Source organism: Sipha flava, unplaced genomic scaffold (genome assembly GCF_003268045.1).
Source record: "Sipha flava isolate LNK unplaced genomic scaffold, YSA_version1 173_pilon_pilon, whole genome shotgun sequence".
In the NCBI taxonomy this organism is placed as follows: domain Eukaryota; kingdom Metazoa; phylum Arthropoda; class Insecta; order Hemiptera; family Aphididae; genus Sipha; species Sipha flava.
This window is the reverse complement of record NW_020271974.1, coordinates 358,723-376,125: the sequence shown is the minus strand read 5'-3', so window position 1 is coordinate 376,125 and position 17,403 is coordinate 358,723. Positions and strand designations below refer to the sequence as shown.

The 17,403-nt window shown below is 29.2% G+C and overlaps 1 protein-coding gene across 1 annotated transcript in view; it reads right to left on the bottom strand.

The window, feature by feature from the left end:
* Positions 1–14,171: 14,171 nt before the first annotated feature.
* LOC112680088 overlaps positions 14,172–17,403 on the bottom strand; it is a 9,140-nt gene continuing 5,908 nt past the window's right edge. Inside the window, exons 2-6 of the mRNA XM_025550085.1 lie at positions 16,775–17,274; positions 16,481–16,711; positions 16,308–16,422; positions 16,001–16,100; positions 14,172–14,717 (exon numbers count right to left, since the gene is read on the bottom strand). Coding sequence (XP_025405870.1) covers positions 14,172–14,717; positions 16,001–16,100; positions 16,308–16,422; positions 16,481–16,711; positions 16,775–17,274 — 1,492 coding nt within the window. The remainder of the gene's footprint in view (positions 14,718–16,000; positions 16,101–16,307; positions 16,423–16,480; positions 16,712–16,774; positions 17,275–17,403) is intronic.

Below are 17,403 nucleotides of genomic sequence, written 5' to 3'. Positions count from 1 at the left end.
TTGTAATAACATTTTCAATAATCTAGTGTTGTTAAAATTATTATAATGTATTGCTAAGCAATTTCTGTATATGAATGAATGCCAGAAAAAAAAAAGTTGTGGAATATCGTTAAAAAAGATATTGCATAAGAGCAAAGATATAATGATGTTTTCTTAAATTATATAGATATTAATTTATTATTATTTCACAAGAACTACATAAAAATATTTTTCATGTTGTTATTTTTCTTTGTGATCTAGTCACTACTCGTTATTCAAAATTTAGTGACTTTATATCGGTATTAATTAACTTTCATATCGCACAAAACACATTTTAATTAATACATTTTCATTTTTTTTGTACATTTCATTACAATCACGTTAATTATTTTAAATTTATTACATTTGTTAAATCATTTGTATAGTGGGTCGTCTTAAATATAATAATGTCACTCTTAAGGGTTTATTAAACTTATTTTTGTATTTAAGGGTAAAATTGTTAATTGTTAATTTATCTAAATTGACTCGAGAAATACAAATAAGAAAGATGTCATTGTTAAGATATATTAAAAGTAAGACTGGTAATAGCGTGGAATTTTATATGAATGATATTAGTTGTAATATATATGTATATTAAAAGATAATAAGATACCCGACAACTAAAAATAAAAGTATTTTAACTATCAAATAAGCAAGAAATATAATCGTTAGTCAATATTTTTTTCAGTCAAAACTTTTTCGAGTAGTAAATCTTCACTCAGAATCTTATACATTATATCATATGATCAGAAACTAAATTTAATGGATAATTTTTCGATTATCTTAGTTATGTTTGTTTCAAAAAAATATAAGTGGAATAATTCAGATATTATAAGAAATTTAATCCTGTGAAAGTTTAATTTTGTTTTACAAAAATAGATTCTTCGTGTTATTTAGTCAATAAATGTTGATAAAATATTTTAATGATTACTGATAATATTTTAATTTTTAATCTACGGTTGTAGCTGTTTTCTACCATATTTAACTAAAATTAAGTATGCATTTCAATATGAATGTTGGTCATTAATTTTAAATATGTTAACGTAAGTTATAATTATACTGTTATAAAATGTTTTGAAATATTTGGTCATTAACAATGAAGTATAAATAAATATAAAAATTATTCATTAAAAGTTATGAAAATTACAAATAATATCCACAAGAATAAAATGCAAGGTATAAAAACAATAATTCATGTTCAAGGTATTATTTTTGCATCAAAATTATCGACTAGGTAGTTTCAATTTTAAAATCGTCATCGGTTTTATAAAATACACAAGATCATCAATCGTATAATGCGGTGATTTCAAATGAGACCATTGAACAATTAGTGACTGCATGGTATCATATTATGATAAAAATGATTTCACTATAATTTACAGTTTAATGAAATAAAAATAATTTAATTTTTGAGAATAAAACTAACGAAAAATTTTTTTTTTTGATATTGTCAAATATAGTTTATACAAATTTCAATATAATATACTATTAAATTTAAAAAGTAACTTGAGTGAGTCACAGGTGCTATTGCCAAATTCCAATCGTTCCGTTGATTAAACTTTATTTATTAAAACGACAGTAGTTTCGAATGTAATTAGTTTTATATTAGCTTATACTTTTGAAGCTCCAAATATGAGAATTAATTAACTTCACTTGTGTACCTCTTAATCTTGTACAATTAAATTGATTTAGATCATAAATGAGTACCAAAGATGATAAACAATAATAAAATATTAATTATATCTGCATATTTGCTTGCACTTGAATATTTTTTTTTTTTTTTTTTTTTATGAAACATGTAAATATTTTAAAACGCATAAAACGGGTTTATATAAATAATTATTTTTTAGTATAGTAATTTAGCACTGCATTATCTCGTTTTAATTGCATACAAAATACTGGAATGGCACTCTAAATGGCGAAAACTCTAAAGAATAAAAAATAATATCAATATATGGAGTAATTCCCAACTCAATAGATAAGAAGCAGAGCTTAAAATAGTTCCAAATAAAGTTAGTAATCGGCTCCTGTAGGAGCCAAAAATTTCTTAAAACCGGTAACCGGTTATCGTTTAATTTAGATATTATGGTAACCGGTAACCGTTTCTTTAAAGATATTTCAAAAACTATAATAACCGTTAATCATTTAAGAGTCGATGATAAGGTTTTTTGGTTATCGGTTACCGGTTAAAACCGGTTTTTAAAAATTATATTTTTTAATTTTTTAATCATGTTTTTAAAACAGTTTATTTAGGTGATCGTGGGTTGATAATATAACTTTTATTATTACAAAATCAAAAACTTAATATGCTTTAATTTGGTCGATTTCACTCAATTTCAATATTTATTTTTTCAAACTGCTTTAACCCGTTCACTGCTGACCATAATTTGACATATCAGCTACCATGCTGACGAAAATTGGGATGTTTTTTTAATGACGCTACCCTACTTCAACTGGATAAACAAAGATCTAAAATTAGAATTATCAAGGTGCGACTAGCACAAAACGATTAAACAATACTTGAAGATAACGCTAATGAAAACTTATTTGTTTATCCGTAACGCTGATAAAATTATAAAGAAAAGAAATATCATATATTGATGACGCTAATTGGCGTCATCAGCATACGGGAACAATGCTAAATGATGCCAATTGGTGTCATCAGCAGTGAACGGGTTATAGTTTAAAATATATTATGATCAAGATAATAATAATCAAAAAATTTAATTGCATAAAAAAAATTTATTGTTAATTTTCTTATTTATAACGGTAAAAAACTGAAATTAAATTTAATAATTTTCTAAGATGACACTAAAATTGATACATCACCACAGAAATTTTTAGTTATATTGTAAATAATACAGTACCATAAAACCTGGATGAGCAGATATTAAAACGACACTATTAAAACAGCATAAATACTAAATGGACTAAGTCTCTATTCCACCAACTCTTTTGTAATAGGAATCTGCGTGCAACGACGATGACGTTTATGACGGTATTTATAATGTATAGTTAAATCTATATATATATATATATATATATATATATATATATGATATTCACAACAGATAAGCAATACTCGACGGCTATTAATTAAGAAAAAATATTTAAAAATAGCTGAACAATTAAATTCAACTATAATAGTATAATGTAATCATGACATAATTCAAGTATTAACACCACGAAAAAACCATTAATTATTTTGGTCGGGAATAAGTTTTGGTTATAAAACCGGGATTGAAAATACGAGGTAATCGCTTTGATGTTAATATTTAGATATTTACCTAGATTACCAATAACCAATAACCGCTTCCAGCATTCCAAAACTAAAAGTGGTTATCGGTTTTCGGTTCTCAAATTTACGGTTTTTTACCGGTTTTCGTTACAAACCGGTTACCGGTTTTAAGCCCTGAAAATAATAAACCATAATAAATCGCTTCCGAACTGGACACATGCACCTAACGCACATCTACTTGATGAGTAAAGATGAGCCTTCACTATGTGATTCATGTAACTTTTCTCTAACTGTCAACCACATCATCACCGAATGTCACAAATGCAATCAGTATCGAAATCAATTCCACATTCCCGAACAAATCTGTCAAGCACTTTGACCAAATCCACATGATGTAAACAACTTAATTTTATTCTTAAAGAAAACAGAATTTAATTTAATTTAAAAAAAATATAGTCAACACAAAATTCCTATAGTCCTAGTTGTCGATTTATTTAATGATGAATAAAAATAAATAAATAAAAAAATACTTAAATTTTATCAATTATCTATATTAATTTGTATTTTATTTCAAACCGATTAAATGTAATTAATAACTTAATAACTATGTGAAAAGTGCTAATATTAAAAAAAAAATCGTTATATTTAATAATACTATTAATTCGTTAATCGTAAGATATAAATTCACCGTCATTTTTGGAAACAACTGTCGATACCTGTTCTAAAGAAATCATTTGATCTGATACAACACCGTTAAGTAATGGAATTTTTTTTTTTTTTTTTTGCTTACTTAATAATTGAACAATATCCTTATAACTATTTATGATACTAATAATGCCTAACCAATTCAAGTACAATTTGCTGTTTTTTTTTTTTTTTGTACTAATAACTTGAAAAGCACACTTTTCGGCACTTCCTTTTTTTTTAAAAAAAAAAGTATATTAAACATTCTATTGAAAAAAGTGCCTTACATATTTTCCATTTTTATGATCGATAATGTTAGGTTTAATTAAAATGAAATTTAAAAATAACACTTTTTAAACACTGCGGAAAACACTGTTGTGCTAGGTTTACATATCAATATTAATAAGCATGTAACCAGAAATTTTACGTTAAAAAATCAGACTGTTAAACATCGAAATTACTATCTGTAGCGATAACAATAATAAGAGTCGAACATATATTTCAAACACAAATTTAAAAATAAAAAAAAAAACAAGTAGTGAAATATTTTGACATTGCAGTAAAGTTTTAAATCTCAATATTATCGAAAATATCTTACAATATATATTGTGCTTCGAGCTTAATCGACATTAACCTTACACTTGTCGTAAATGTCCACGTCATTGGTGTATGACCGCATAAAGGCTATTTCAGCGACATTCGCTTCAATTTCTAGTATATGTTGACGTACAATGGTAACTGTCAACATTCACTGACTGCGGTCATACACCTTGACGTGTATTTATGTACAAGATAATAAAATGCGTAAGATTATTTTTTTATCTATTATAGTTGAACTTATATACTGAAATAGTATACTGCTTACAATTAACAAGTATTCATTGCATTATATTATGTATATGTATAAATATAAATCCACGTATTTCATTAAAAAATTTATATGATTTTTAATATCAAACGTCCTAGATGTACGCTTATATTAGAATACATTAACATAAAGTAATAACGGACTGAATAAACAGTTTAATTTGTTTCAATATATTATCAAGTCAGCATATTCTAATGTTATATTATCAATTTTTCCTTCAGTGTGTCCAAAATTCCATGTAATGTAGCTATTTTTATTCTGATGCTCGTTTGAAGGTAATTTCTGGAATATCATCAACCCTCGCATTTTCCATATTTGGTTTATACGTCTGAAGTTCTGTTTATGTGTTAAGTTTGTTTGATTGCCCTAAAGTAGCCAGTATAACTGACACATGACATATACAGTATACGTGTTTTGGTACGATTCGTAAAATAAGTTTTGAAATTGAAAATAACAATCTAAAGTGAATTTAGCACCATTTTTTAATTATAAAATGTATGTGTTCATTTACAAGGTGATATTATTCTACGTGCAAACTTAATTTTTTCTTTGTGTTCGCATTAATTTTTATTTCTTATTTTATTAAAATATTATCAAGCTTTAACAAATTATAAATAATCAACTACCAGTTACATGTACTATTCGAAAAATGTACTAATTTAAAATTAAAATTAAAATAAAAAACTATCGCTAACAATTTAAACAGTATACAAAACAACGGAGAATGATAACGATAAGGAAATTGATAATAAAAATAAAAAATATTATTTGAACTGGGTTCACTCATATTATAATATTTTTAGATGGTTTTCAAGTTTCCATAATGATTGGGTCTATACGAAAACCGACTAGGGAATATAGAAGCTTGTACTGAAGATGATCACGTGTTTGCAAACCCAAACTATAAATCTGTCGATAGTTAATAAATAATTAATTAATTGTAGGTGATAAAGATCAGAGGAATTTAATCCAATGGAAACGATTCTCTATAAGCTCTGTAAAACCTTATATAGTCTCTAAGAAAATAAAGGAAATGGCCTATAAAAGGAAAAAAGAAATTTACCTTTTAACCGTGAACGGGACGTGACCAAATCAACCTCTGTCGCTCGTTTGAGATATTGTTTGTGGTCGTTTTCTGCGGTTAAGTTCAGAGATTTGTTTGGATTTTAGATCTGTCGGCGAGGGAAGTTAATCGAGAGGACCAGTCAGGGCTGGCAGGCTAGAACGGCGTGGGTTCGTAATACTTTGGCGATGTCGAAAACAGCGACAACGAAAAATAGCTACAAGAGCTGTCTAAAATGTATCGAACACCTACGTATTTTGTAGATATATTTTTCATTTTTGATACATTACTCACAATTAAGTCGCTGGAACATTTGTTTCTAAGATTTTTTTCACGGCATTTAGGTGTTCCGGGGGTAGTGAATTACAATCACTATACATATAACTACGAAAAACGTGTTATTTCATGAATCAAAGACAACTATTGTGTAGTTTAGGATATTTACTCGGTATTTATAGAAGAAAAACGTTTACAATTGACGTATTATAGGCAAACCTGACGACTATTATCGTACACGAGTGCTTATCGTCAGTCTTGAGGGCACGTATTTTATTAAATTAAAGTTACAACACCTCAGATTATTATCCAACGTATATTTAAACGAAAGATAAGGAACGATTTATGCTATGAATTAGGAATTAGGGTAACATTTTGTAGTATTAGTAATCATTAATAAAACTAATATTTATTATAAAATGCATAACTTTGGTGCTGTTATTCCTGAACTACTTCTACATTTTTTGATATGGAATGATTGTTTCCAGTTTTTCAATATTTTATGTCTGGCTACCTTGGCATTTAATAAATAAATATAGGGGAAATGTTTATTTATAAGGAATTAATGGGCTTTCCGATTCTGACTAAGTTTATGATGACTTTTTGTTGTCTTTCTCTTGTCATAGTATAAAATACGTACACAAATGTAATGTCAAAATATATCAACATTTTAAACACGAATAAAAATAATGATTTCCCTAAAGTCAGTTTCTGGTGTGCACAACAGTTAACAGGCAAAATTAATTGCTAGTATGAAAAAATTAAAAAATAGTAGCAAAAATAAAACTCTTTCTATTCTCGTTTCTGATTAAAATAAACATCAAAAGGCCTTGTTCACATCCACGTAATGCGTCCCATTTTATAATTTGCAAAAGGAGAAGTGATCACGAAAATGCTTCTGAAATTTATTTTTTTATTCGGTCTACTAAACACGGATTGAAAAGATATAATAGAAACACATTATGATAGAGATATTTGTGATTAAAATTTTGTGTTCAGACACGAAATAGATTTAATTAAACCTCAAATGTAATAAATATGTTTTGATTTTTGTATTCATTCGCTTTGCAAAAAAAAAAAAAATTATTACACTTCATTAAATTTAATAAAAACATAATATTGTTGAATTCGAAATAATTCGAAACCAACGTAAAACATAATATTTATTTCCACCATGAAATTAGAATAAATTAATAACAACTATGAATAATTTAATATTTTTGCTTTAATTGAAAAACGAAAAAACTAAGTTCTTGTAAGCAAATTGTTTGTACTGTAAGACTGATTAAAAACTAAATCGAATAACGCTATCCATGCTCTAACTTTAAGTCAATTATGTTTGTTTTTTCATTATTATTATTATTATTATTATTATTATTATTTGTATCAATTTCAATAAAATATTGTAAATACATTGAAACGAATTACGTTTAACAGTAACAATTCCAAATATCTCAGAATGAATACATGCCTAATCCGTATATGTAATTTGATGGAAAAAATACCGAATTTCATAAGAGGAAAACTTACTCATACTTTTCCACCGTAATTTTGAACGCGTATGGTTTTATGTGATTTTTTAATTCCTAGAACGGGGTAAAAAATAATTAACCGTCGCTAAGTTAATAAACTAACTTATCTGTTTCACAACACGAAATGTGTAGTATTCGCCATGCGCAAAATCTGCACAGTGCCTTCACATTTTACATAACATTTAAACCGGATGTCAAATCATGTGAACAACTATACGCGTGTATTTCCGTTTCCCTCACAAAACAAATGGTACGTACCGGTATTGGATTGCACTCGAAATCTAGCATATAGTATAATAAAACGTACTATTACAAATCCAATATTGTATAATATTACTAGCTGAATAATCTGAATATTTAATTGTAATTGTTCAATTCCTTCACGATGTGAATCGCCGCGGGACCAACGTCTTTTTAAATGTAAATCACCCAAAATGTTCAACTCCACAATAGTGAGGTTTTTTGAAGAGCATTCAATATCCTTAGTTCCACTGTCCTGTTTCCTCATAGTTTAATTAAGACAACTCACTAAAAAAAACTCTACTGCTCTTTGGTCAGCCCCAGACAAGAATATCGATCTGTTCTTTGGGACCATCAATCATCCAATGTTTCCGCTGTGATTGAAATAGTTCAACGCGAATTTCTTAACGTTGCCTCTTATTTGTCCTTGTCTTCGGCATGATTAGATGGTTTTATTTGATTTTTTTCTAACTATATTTGTACATATAGCTTGGTGCTTACTTTTTTTTTTTTTTATTGATTGTCGATGATACTAAAAAAGAATTTTTAAATAAATATAAAATATCTTCCAAAATCAAAAGTAAAATGTTTTGTGGCGATTTTAATGTTTGTTTTTATACGTTTTATACGTAAATATATTATTTTAAGAGTGCTAGAATCGCATTTCAATCAAAAAATTATAAATACTTTATATTTTATAATATAAAAACACCATATAGACATCGTTTTTTAATACGTTATCGCACGAAATAGAGCCGCAAGACAAACACTAAAGAAGAAAAAAAATGTTGAAAAAAAACAACTATTATAAGTTTGGTTTTTGCTCATTCCAACATCTTAAAATCAATATTATTCAAAATCTTTTCGTACTGCATATTTAGGCTATAATATAAATATGCCTCGAAAATTTCATATCACTAACTATCATATGACTAGTTTAGGCTGAGCATTTATTATGACTTAAAGACAAAAGCTCAAGACTTTTGGAATTATAATATTAATTAAGTAATATATAATATAACATATTTTAAAGAAGTATTAAATTTATGATAATATTGTTGGATCGAGACATAATGTATGTTTTGCATTAATAATATTGTTATACAATTTTCACATTTTTTTTTTTTTTTTAAATAATAATGATATTGTACGATTTGACATATTTTCAGGTTATAATTTACCGATTGTTTAGTAATCAGTTTAATGTTTTTGCTATCATGTTGATCAATATAATAGTTGATTTATAAATATACAAAGGTATGTATTAAAACTAAATATTCTTATGGGATTCCTTCGTAATGATTAATGTTTCATACCAATGAACACGAAGCGTTATGCATAGATTTGAGGTAAGTCTCTTACCATTAGTGCCGTCGGAATGAAATATAAAAAATACGATTAGTCCGTTATGTTGTTTACGTTCCAATCTCGATAGTATGTGCCCTGCTGGGTACAGCGTATAAATATACGAAACCCATAACGTACCTAAATCAGTTTTTATAACCGTGATCGTCCTGCCCATCCCGCCGCCACCTACTTTAGTCACGTATTCGTTGAATATAATAGTGTGTTTTATTTTATTTTATTTTTATTTTCTTAACGTATTCCCCGACGTGTCTGCCACCGCTGCCGTTAATCTCCTTCAGAAAACCTTATAAATAAAAATGCAAGGTGAATCTTGCGCGTCCGGATGTCTCGTAGATATAGCCGACTAATAACTTCCGTTGCCGACGGATCTCTTGCGTCGCAGCAGCTCAGTAAGAAGGTGTAAATTAAAATATGAATATTTTATTAACCGAGATCATAACTTTATTTTTGTTCACAACAATATAATACTGTCGCGTTGAAATTATAATAAAATAATCAACTTTTCAAAATCGGCCTGTCACTGGCTGCAATTTTTTCTCATTTTTTTCCCCCTCGGACCATGCGTCACAACCTTTATATACGTGTACCGCGGTCGTTCAATAATATTACGCCGCTTCTGCTGCTGATGCTGGTGCCTTCGCCGGCTGTGCAGTTCTAATCTCTGCGCCACCGGTGTCTAGGGATCTGGTCCTCTGTACTACGACGTCTTTTAATAATTCTCGCAGTAAATACGAGTGCCACGGTAGCACGAAGAAATGCTTAGGACACCACGATTCAATTATAATAATACATGGTCGGATGGAGTAGTGGTTCATGTTATTAAAACAAAAACATTTCAAATCGTCCAATAAAAACTATGAAAGTGTTTTATCTATTATTCTTTAAACTTTAAAATTTAAAGCGTTCCTCGAATATTTATTCAATACACCCCAAAAACGTATAATTTATATTTACACTGTTATATTATCAAAAAGTGTGCAATTAAAGTAGAAATATTAATAATAATGACTATGAACGAGAAATTTTGGTTTTCTTTAGTTCTCGTTTTCATGAAAAAAAAAAATAATAAATAAATAAATAAAAAAAAAAACGAATAATTAAAACATATATTTAATCGAAATTAGATAAAATATTATTTTATGGTGCATTTCAATTTTAAATGTTCACAGTATCATCGAAGGTGATTTGTGATCGATATTTACTAATATGAAATCGAAAGACAAAAAATTACCCAATCATTTAACGAATGTACGGATCGCTTCAAACGTGTAATGTGATACACACATAATACAAAGCACTAAAGAAATGCGGTGAACGACACATACATTATATATAATATATATACTATAATGAAAAAAACAAAAACGGTTGTGTCATAAAATTACAAAAACGTTACAATGACCGAGAAATTTTCAGAGACCCAAATACAAAGCACCGGGAACATAATTTCCGAAAAAAAAAAACACTACAAATGTCTTCAATATCAAATGATTTATTTAATATTGAGCTACAAAACGCGCCGGGTATGTGCCATGGTGGGTGATGGAACAAAGCATTTTTAATTTTTGGAAACAAAAACCCGTCTACATTATTGTTCTGGGAAAATGTGAGTCGGATATCTAACGAGAAATATTTGAGTCTAAAGTTGAAAAATGATAATCGAACGGAAACGGTTCTTGATGTGTTTTGAAATCGGAATCGTACGCGATTGAAATTCGATTAGGTATTTAGGCGGTAGAACATGATATTTGTATTCAACAGTTTTTCAAATATCAAATGCTTTACCGGGATCACACAACTGTCGTTTTGATTCTATCGAAACCTGGCTATTTCGCACTAATAACGTTGAATTTAAAATTTGAATTGAAAATTTGTTTTATGTTTCATTTGCATTAGTTCGAACAACGATTCTTTCGCAATGATCGATCGAATGCGAAAAGCTAACACGATTAAATTGGCGTATGTAAATTCCGCCCAAAAATGGTAAATTTCATCCAAGATGAACTATAGGTTAGGAAATATACATATAAATTCCAACCGAAAAAATTGATAGTTATTTAACACATTCTACATATAATTTTTAAGTTTAGAAAATTTTAAATTGTCTAATACTAAAAGTATATTTCCATGTTCTGGTTCTATAAATCGAGCCATTATAGCATATAAGACTCTAGGATATGTACTGAACATAATTTATAATATTTCTGATACTTCCAATTATTAGATCCACAATATGTAGCAAAGCTGAAAAGATATGACATAATAGACGATTGACAAATCCATTTTTGTACTGGTAAATTTTTTTGGATGGAATTTACATGTACCCTTTTTACTTGGATATTTTGCCGGGTGAAACTTACCATATACCTTGTTTTTATCTATTAATTTCGGATGGAATTTTTATAATACCTCAATTAAATAATAGAGATCGGGTGGATTTTTTTTTCCAGTCCAATGGTCACGATGAGCGGTGCTCTTATAAATGTTCATTGAGTTTTTATTGATCTTATAATTTCGATAAGCAAATCAGATCGTCGTCGTGTACTCGAACTGTCATATTATCGTCATATCACTCATTTTATCAGTATAGATCGCTCAGAACGTCATTTCATTAAACAGAGAAATACAGTTTTTACCGCTAAAAGACACTCTGTTGAAAGCAATGGACTTGAATATACGATGTGACAAATGCGATACGCACACGTGTTCATAATGAACCTCGGGATTCGGGATTAAGCGACCTGTTATATTACGAAAATATTTCAAGAACGGCGATTGACGATTCAATGACATTTCTGGAGTAATGACATCAGGTCAGTTATGGGCAACATTCCGTGAGTTATTGTCTCATCTCTACTGGCCGATAATTGCAGATTGTAGGCGTACAGCAACCCGGTGATTTATTTTAGTCTTTTTCAATGGTTATGGACAGAGAGAGAAGCAATCAAATACTTCAAGAGTAAAATTTGAATATCCGCAGTTATTACAAGCTTGAATTTAGTTGAATAATAGTATATAGAGAAAATATGTTTTACTCCAGTTTTCGTGATCTAAAGAAATTCGTTGAACTTTTGTAAAGGATAAAAGTAAAATTGCAATTGAAACGTACTTGTAGGGGGAAAAAAGACGCTCAATAGGGTTGGATGAATCCAACCTCCGTATCGCCCGTGAATGGAACACTGTATCAGCTTTAATTTACAACGACCAACATGCCTATTTTGATATGGAATGCAGCTCCTGTTGCCAGTAATCTAGACCATTGGTTCGCGATCTAAGGATTGCGATATTTAAATGGAAGTCCGCAAATAATTTACGTCGAAAGAAATAGTATTTACACCGTGCAAAATATTATTAAACTATAGATATCCATATAGAAATAAACACGTTTGACGGTCGTGGATCAAAAGAGATTGTGCACCATTGCTCCGGATCTTTACGTGATCATGGGTCACACATATCACATGACTCGAAGACCGAATAAGTGTCGTGGTTAAATTTTCCGCGGCGTTTTTCGTGCATTTACGTTATCTTTGAATGGATATTGAAAGGCAATTTATATTTTATATTGTTCCCTCCCCACCCCCGATCACCGTTGAAATATAACGGGTACCTAAATATCACATTGTGTTCTGAAAGGTTTTTTTCGATAGCGATACGTGCTTTCGTGCGTAAGCTTCGATTTACAAATGATTTTAACATTTTTGAAAAAAAAAATAAGAATGTACACAGAAGTATTTCATAATAACAATAATTTTTTAAACGAACGGTACACTTAATAATATTGCTAAGAAGGATCACCACACCTATCCGTCGTTCAAAAACCCAGAAGAGTCTAAATATCATCTAAAATATTAATTTTGGAATCCTTCGAAATACATGTCCAAAAGGAAAGCAAATAGTGTAAAACCGTCCATAAATAGCTAAAAAATGTTATTTTAAAATTCCAAAGGATATGAAAAATGTACAGATTTTATAATTATATTTTTTTGTAATTATACTCACTCATCAAACTTTTAGTTTATATTGGTATATACTTGAATACATGTTTTACGACTGAAATTGCTATAATGGCTTTAACAATTTTGAATAATAATTTAATGTCAAGCAAGTGTTTTTAGTAATTTGTTTTAGCTAAATTAATAATTATAATTCTTAAGAATTAAATGTTCAAACAAGGCAAACAACTGATGAGTACTATAAAATCTTATATTACCATAGTTGTCAGTGAAAATTCAAAGAATTTCATAACTGAAAATTATCAAAAATAATGATTACTGTTTCTATTGCGGTTAGTTGTATGTGTGGTACTCACCTACAATTATTAACATCATCCTACGTTTTGGGACTGGTTTTATAATCGCATGCATATGAAATTACCATATAATATGACATTATATTATAATAATAGTTATACAAATTAGATATTCATGAACAAGAAATTCATTATAATATATTCGTATACACTCGACCTTCGGGAAAGTTTTCAATTGCAATAACTTATCATAACATTCAACTTTAAAAAAAAAATAATATGCAACTTACATGACTGAGTTTGAGATACAATCTTAAGTTTCATAATTTTTTTTTTACTTGTCGGATAAGTAAGTTGAAGAAAAGAAAATTATTAAACATAGGCGTGTCCAGACCTTTGACGCAGAGGGTGCAATCTGGCTAAAGTCCCTTAGCCCCCCTTTTTATACAATTTTTGTTAATTTCAAATTCGTCATTATTATAACTAATATTAAAAAAAAATGTTGTTCCTATTTCAGATGGCATATTATAATAGATATCAGTAGGTAAATAGTTAAAATAAAATCATGTATAAATAATAAATATAATATTATATAATAATATATATGTGTCAGTTACAAAATTTTAAAATAATTAAAGTTCTAGTCGCCGTTGTGTATTGTTAAGATGTTTGAACTCTTCAATTATTTCTTCTGGATCTAATTCAGATGCCAATTCCTGTTCAACAAATACTAACATCGTTGACTCCAATCGATCATGCGTCATACAACTTCTCAGCTTTGTTTTTACCAGACTTAATTTTGAAAAAGATCTCTCACAAGAGCAACTTGTGACTGGCATTGTTACAAAAAGAGTTAATATCTTGTAAATATTTTGAAAACTATTACATAAATTATTAGTGGACAGATTATTTAACCACTGATAAATAGTTTTGCTTGTTTTACCAATTTCAAATTCTGGTAACGATTTTAACAATCTGAGTTCTGCTTCAAGTTCACTGTCATTTAAGTTAAACCTATTGGAAAGTAAAATTAAGTCATGTTCATGCAGGTTAAACTGTAATAAACGTCCAATTGCACTTATTAGTAAAAGTGTTTCTTGACTAAAACGTTCTTCTAATCCGTTTAAAAGGTCATCTAAAACTGTGTAGTACACAAAACATTTTGTTTGGGCCGGGTGCTACAAATAATATGCCGCACTTCTGGACACCGACTTGTGTGTGTCGCACACTACCGACCGATTTGTATGTATGTTGTATGCTTAATACTAATGACAATAGGTAATTCAATGATAAATAAACTGGTATAATATGGTAACTATGTTGCTGTATTGTAAAATAAATTATAAGTTGGGCCTTCTGGCCCAACAATAAATTATAAAATTTAAAATAAATATGGTAATAACAAAAAATAATTCACAGCAACACGTAAATTGTATAAATAATAATAATATATACTCTGGCTATTTGAGCCTAACTAAAATGCCGATTCGGCACAAACAATATAATAAATAATAATAATAATGGCCCTTATGGCATAATAATAATTAAATAATAAAATAAATATATAAAAACTTACAGTTTGTGGAGCGCAGACTGGCCAGCTGCAGCTACCTAAAATCTATACTTTAAAATACAATATAAATAAAAAATACAATAATAATAATAGTGGCGATTAGCGCACACACAATTATGATATAATAAAATTCACAACATTTAGTGGCGATTCGCGCACACGTAAATGTGTATAAAATAAAAAACTACCGGCGATTAGCGCACATAAAAATAATATTATAAAAAACAATAATAATAATACTGGCAATTCGTGCCTATAACAAATTTTGTAAAAGGAAAAATTGTTCGCAAACGCGCAACGGACAATTCACGACGACGTACAGAGAGCGACAAAAGTTGCGGCGGCCGTGTTAAAATACGCGCACCGACGAGCCGGCGACGCAGATAACGCGCCGATAACGGGTAACGCGTTGGGACTTAATTAATTTAAATAATTCACACACAATTAATAACAAAAATAAATAAATCACAATACAGATAATTGTGCGTGTGTCCGATCGTGGTGATATACTCGGGTCGTCGACCGGCCGTTATTCTCGCTTATCTTGACCGTAGCGCACTAAATACATTTCATTTCTGTTTTTTTGTCAGAGATAAAATGTTGAGTATTGTTGCTGTCAATTCGACTAGACACTAGTTTTTGTGAACTACAAATGTCCAAAACTTTGTCAAATAATGTTGAATAATTGTCTTCATCAGTTCTTAAGTCAGTTAATGATTTCTTTAGTGCTTCAACAATTGATACGGCAGCTAAGAGGTCTATGTCTGGTGATTGCAACTTTGCACTAACTATGCGAATTTGATTCAAAATAGGTTTTAAAACAGTTAAAGCAAATATAAAATTGAAACTTTTTGGATTGTGGATAAGTCAATTTGCTTTTAATCTCACATCAGCTAATTTTGTAGTCTTATATATTTCTGAAAGACACTGTACTAATGAATCATAATTATGATCAACTGCTTCAATAGCTTCTGATCTGCACGCCCATCTGGTTGTCGATAACGATTTTAATGTTTTTAATTTATTATTTGTTTGTTGAGATATTTTTTCTAATACAGAATGTCGAATTGGACTTCCCTCAACAAAACTAAATATCATTTGAACACACCAAAAAAAATCAAAAACTAAACGATTTTTATGCCCCAATGAGTCCACTAAAACCAGATTAAGGCAGTGACCATAACAATGTATATACTGAATTTGAGGATTTTCAATTTTAATTTTGGCTTGAACACCATTATTTTTGCCAGACAATGTAGCAGCTCCATCAAAACAAACAGCCAAGACAGAACTCCAATCTACATTAATTTCTTTAATTTTTTTCAGTTAAACTGTTAAAAATTGAATTCACGTCCACTGCATGTAAACGTTGTAAGCCTATAAATATTTCAGTTGGTTTATTTTTCGAAGGATCAACAAACCTTAATACAACAGACATTTGCTCGTGATGGCCCACATCACTTGTTTCATCTGCACATGCAGAAATAAGTTTATTTTTTATTTTTGATAAAATTTTACGTTTCATTACATTGTTAATAGATTTCAATAAATCATTTTGGATTAAATTACTGGTATATAGTACATTCTTTTTACCATTATCTATGTGATTTCATAAAGTTTCATCATACTTTTTAAGAACACTTACAAAGTCTAAAAACATACCTTTACAAACACTGGACTTTTGTTCGTTGTGTCCTCGGAAGGGCTTACCACTTTTAGCTAAACATAGCGTGATGTCAATTAGGCGAACCAATACACTACGATTATGTAAACGTTCTTTTTCTCTCTGACTAATGGCTATAATTCTTGACTCATCTAATGCAATATCTATTGAATTAGAACCTAAATAATTTATTTTTGCAGTCATGGAATGAATGTGGGATTTAGATTTTTGATGGTCTTTAAACTTTGCAGTTGCCTTATTCCAATTTTTGAAACCATGACGTGAAAATGTAAAATCTATTTGGCCTTTATTGAGTCCATCAGATGAATTAAATAGTCGACATGGAAAGCAAAATGCTTTATCGACTTTAGGACTATATTCCAACCATTCAAAATTATCAAACCATGATTTATTGAAACTACGTACAGTACTACCAAATTTTGTCCTTGGATACAACTTAAGTTTAGGCTGGAATGGTCCACGTTCAACTCTGGACTTCCTTTCAATTTGATGAATAGGCAATTTTTAAATCCAAGGAATATCTTAGTTCCTGCCACCTATAATCGCAGGGGGTGCAGGTGCATACCCTGCACCCCCCGTGGACACGCCTATGATATATATATATATA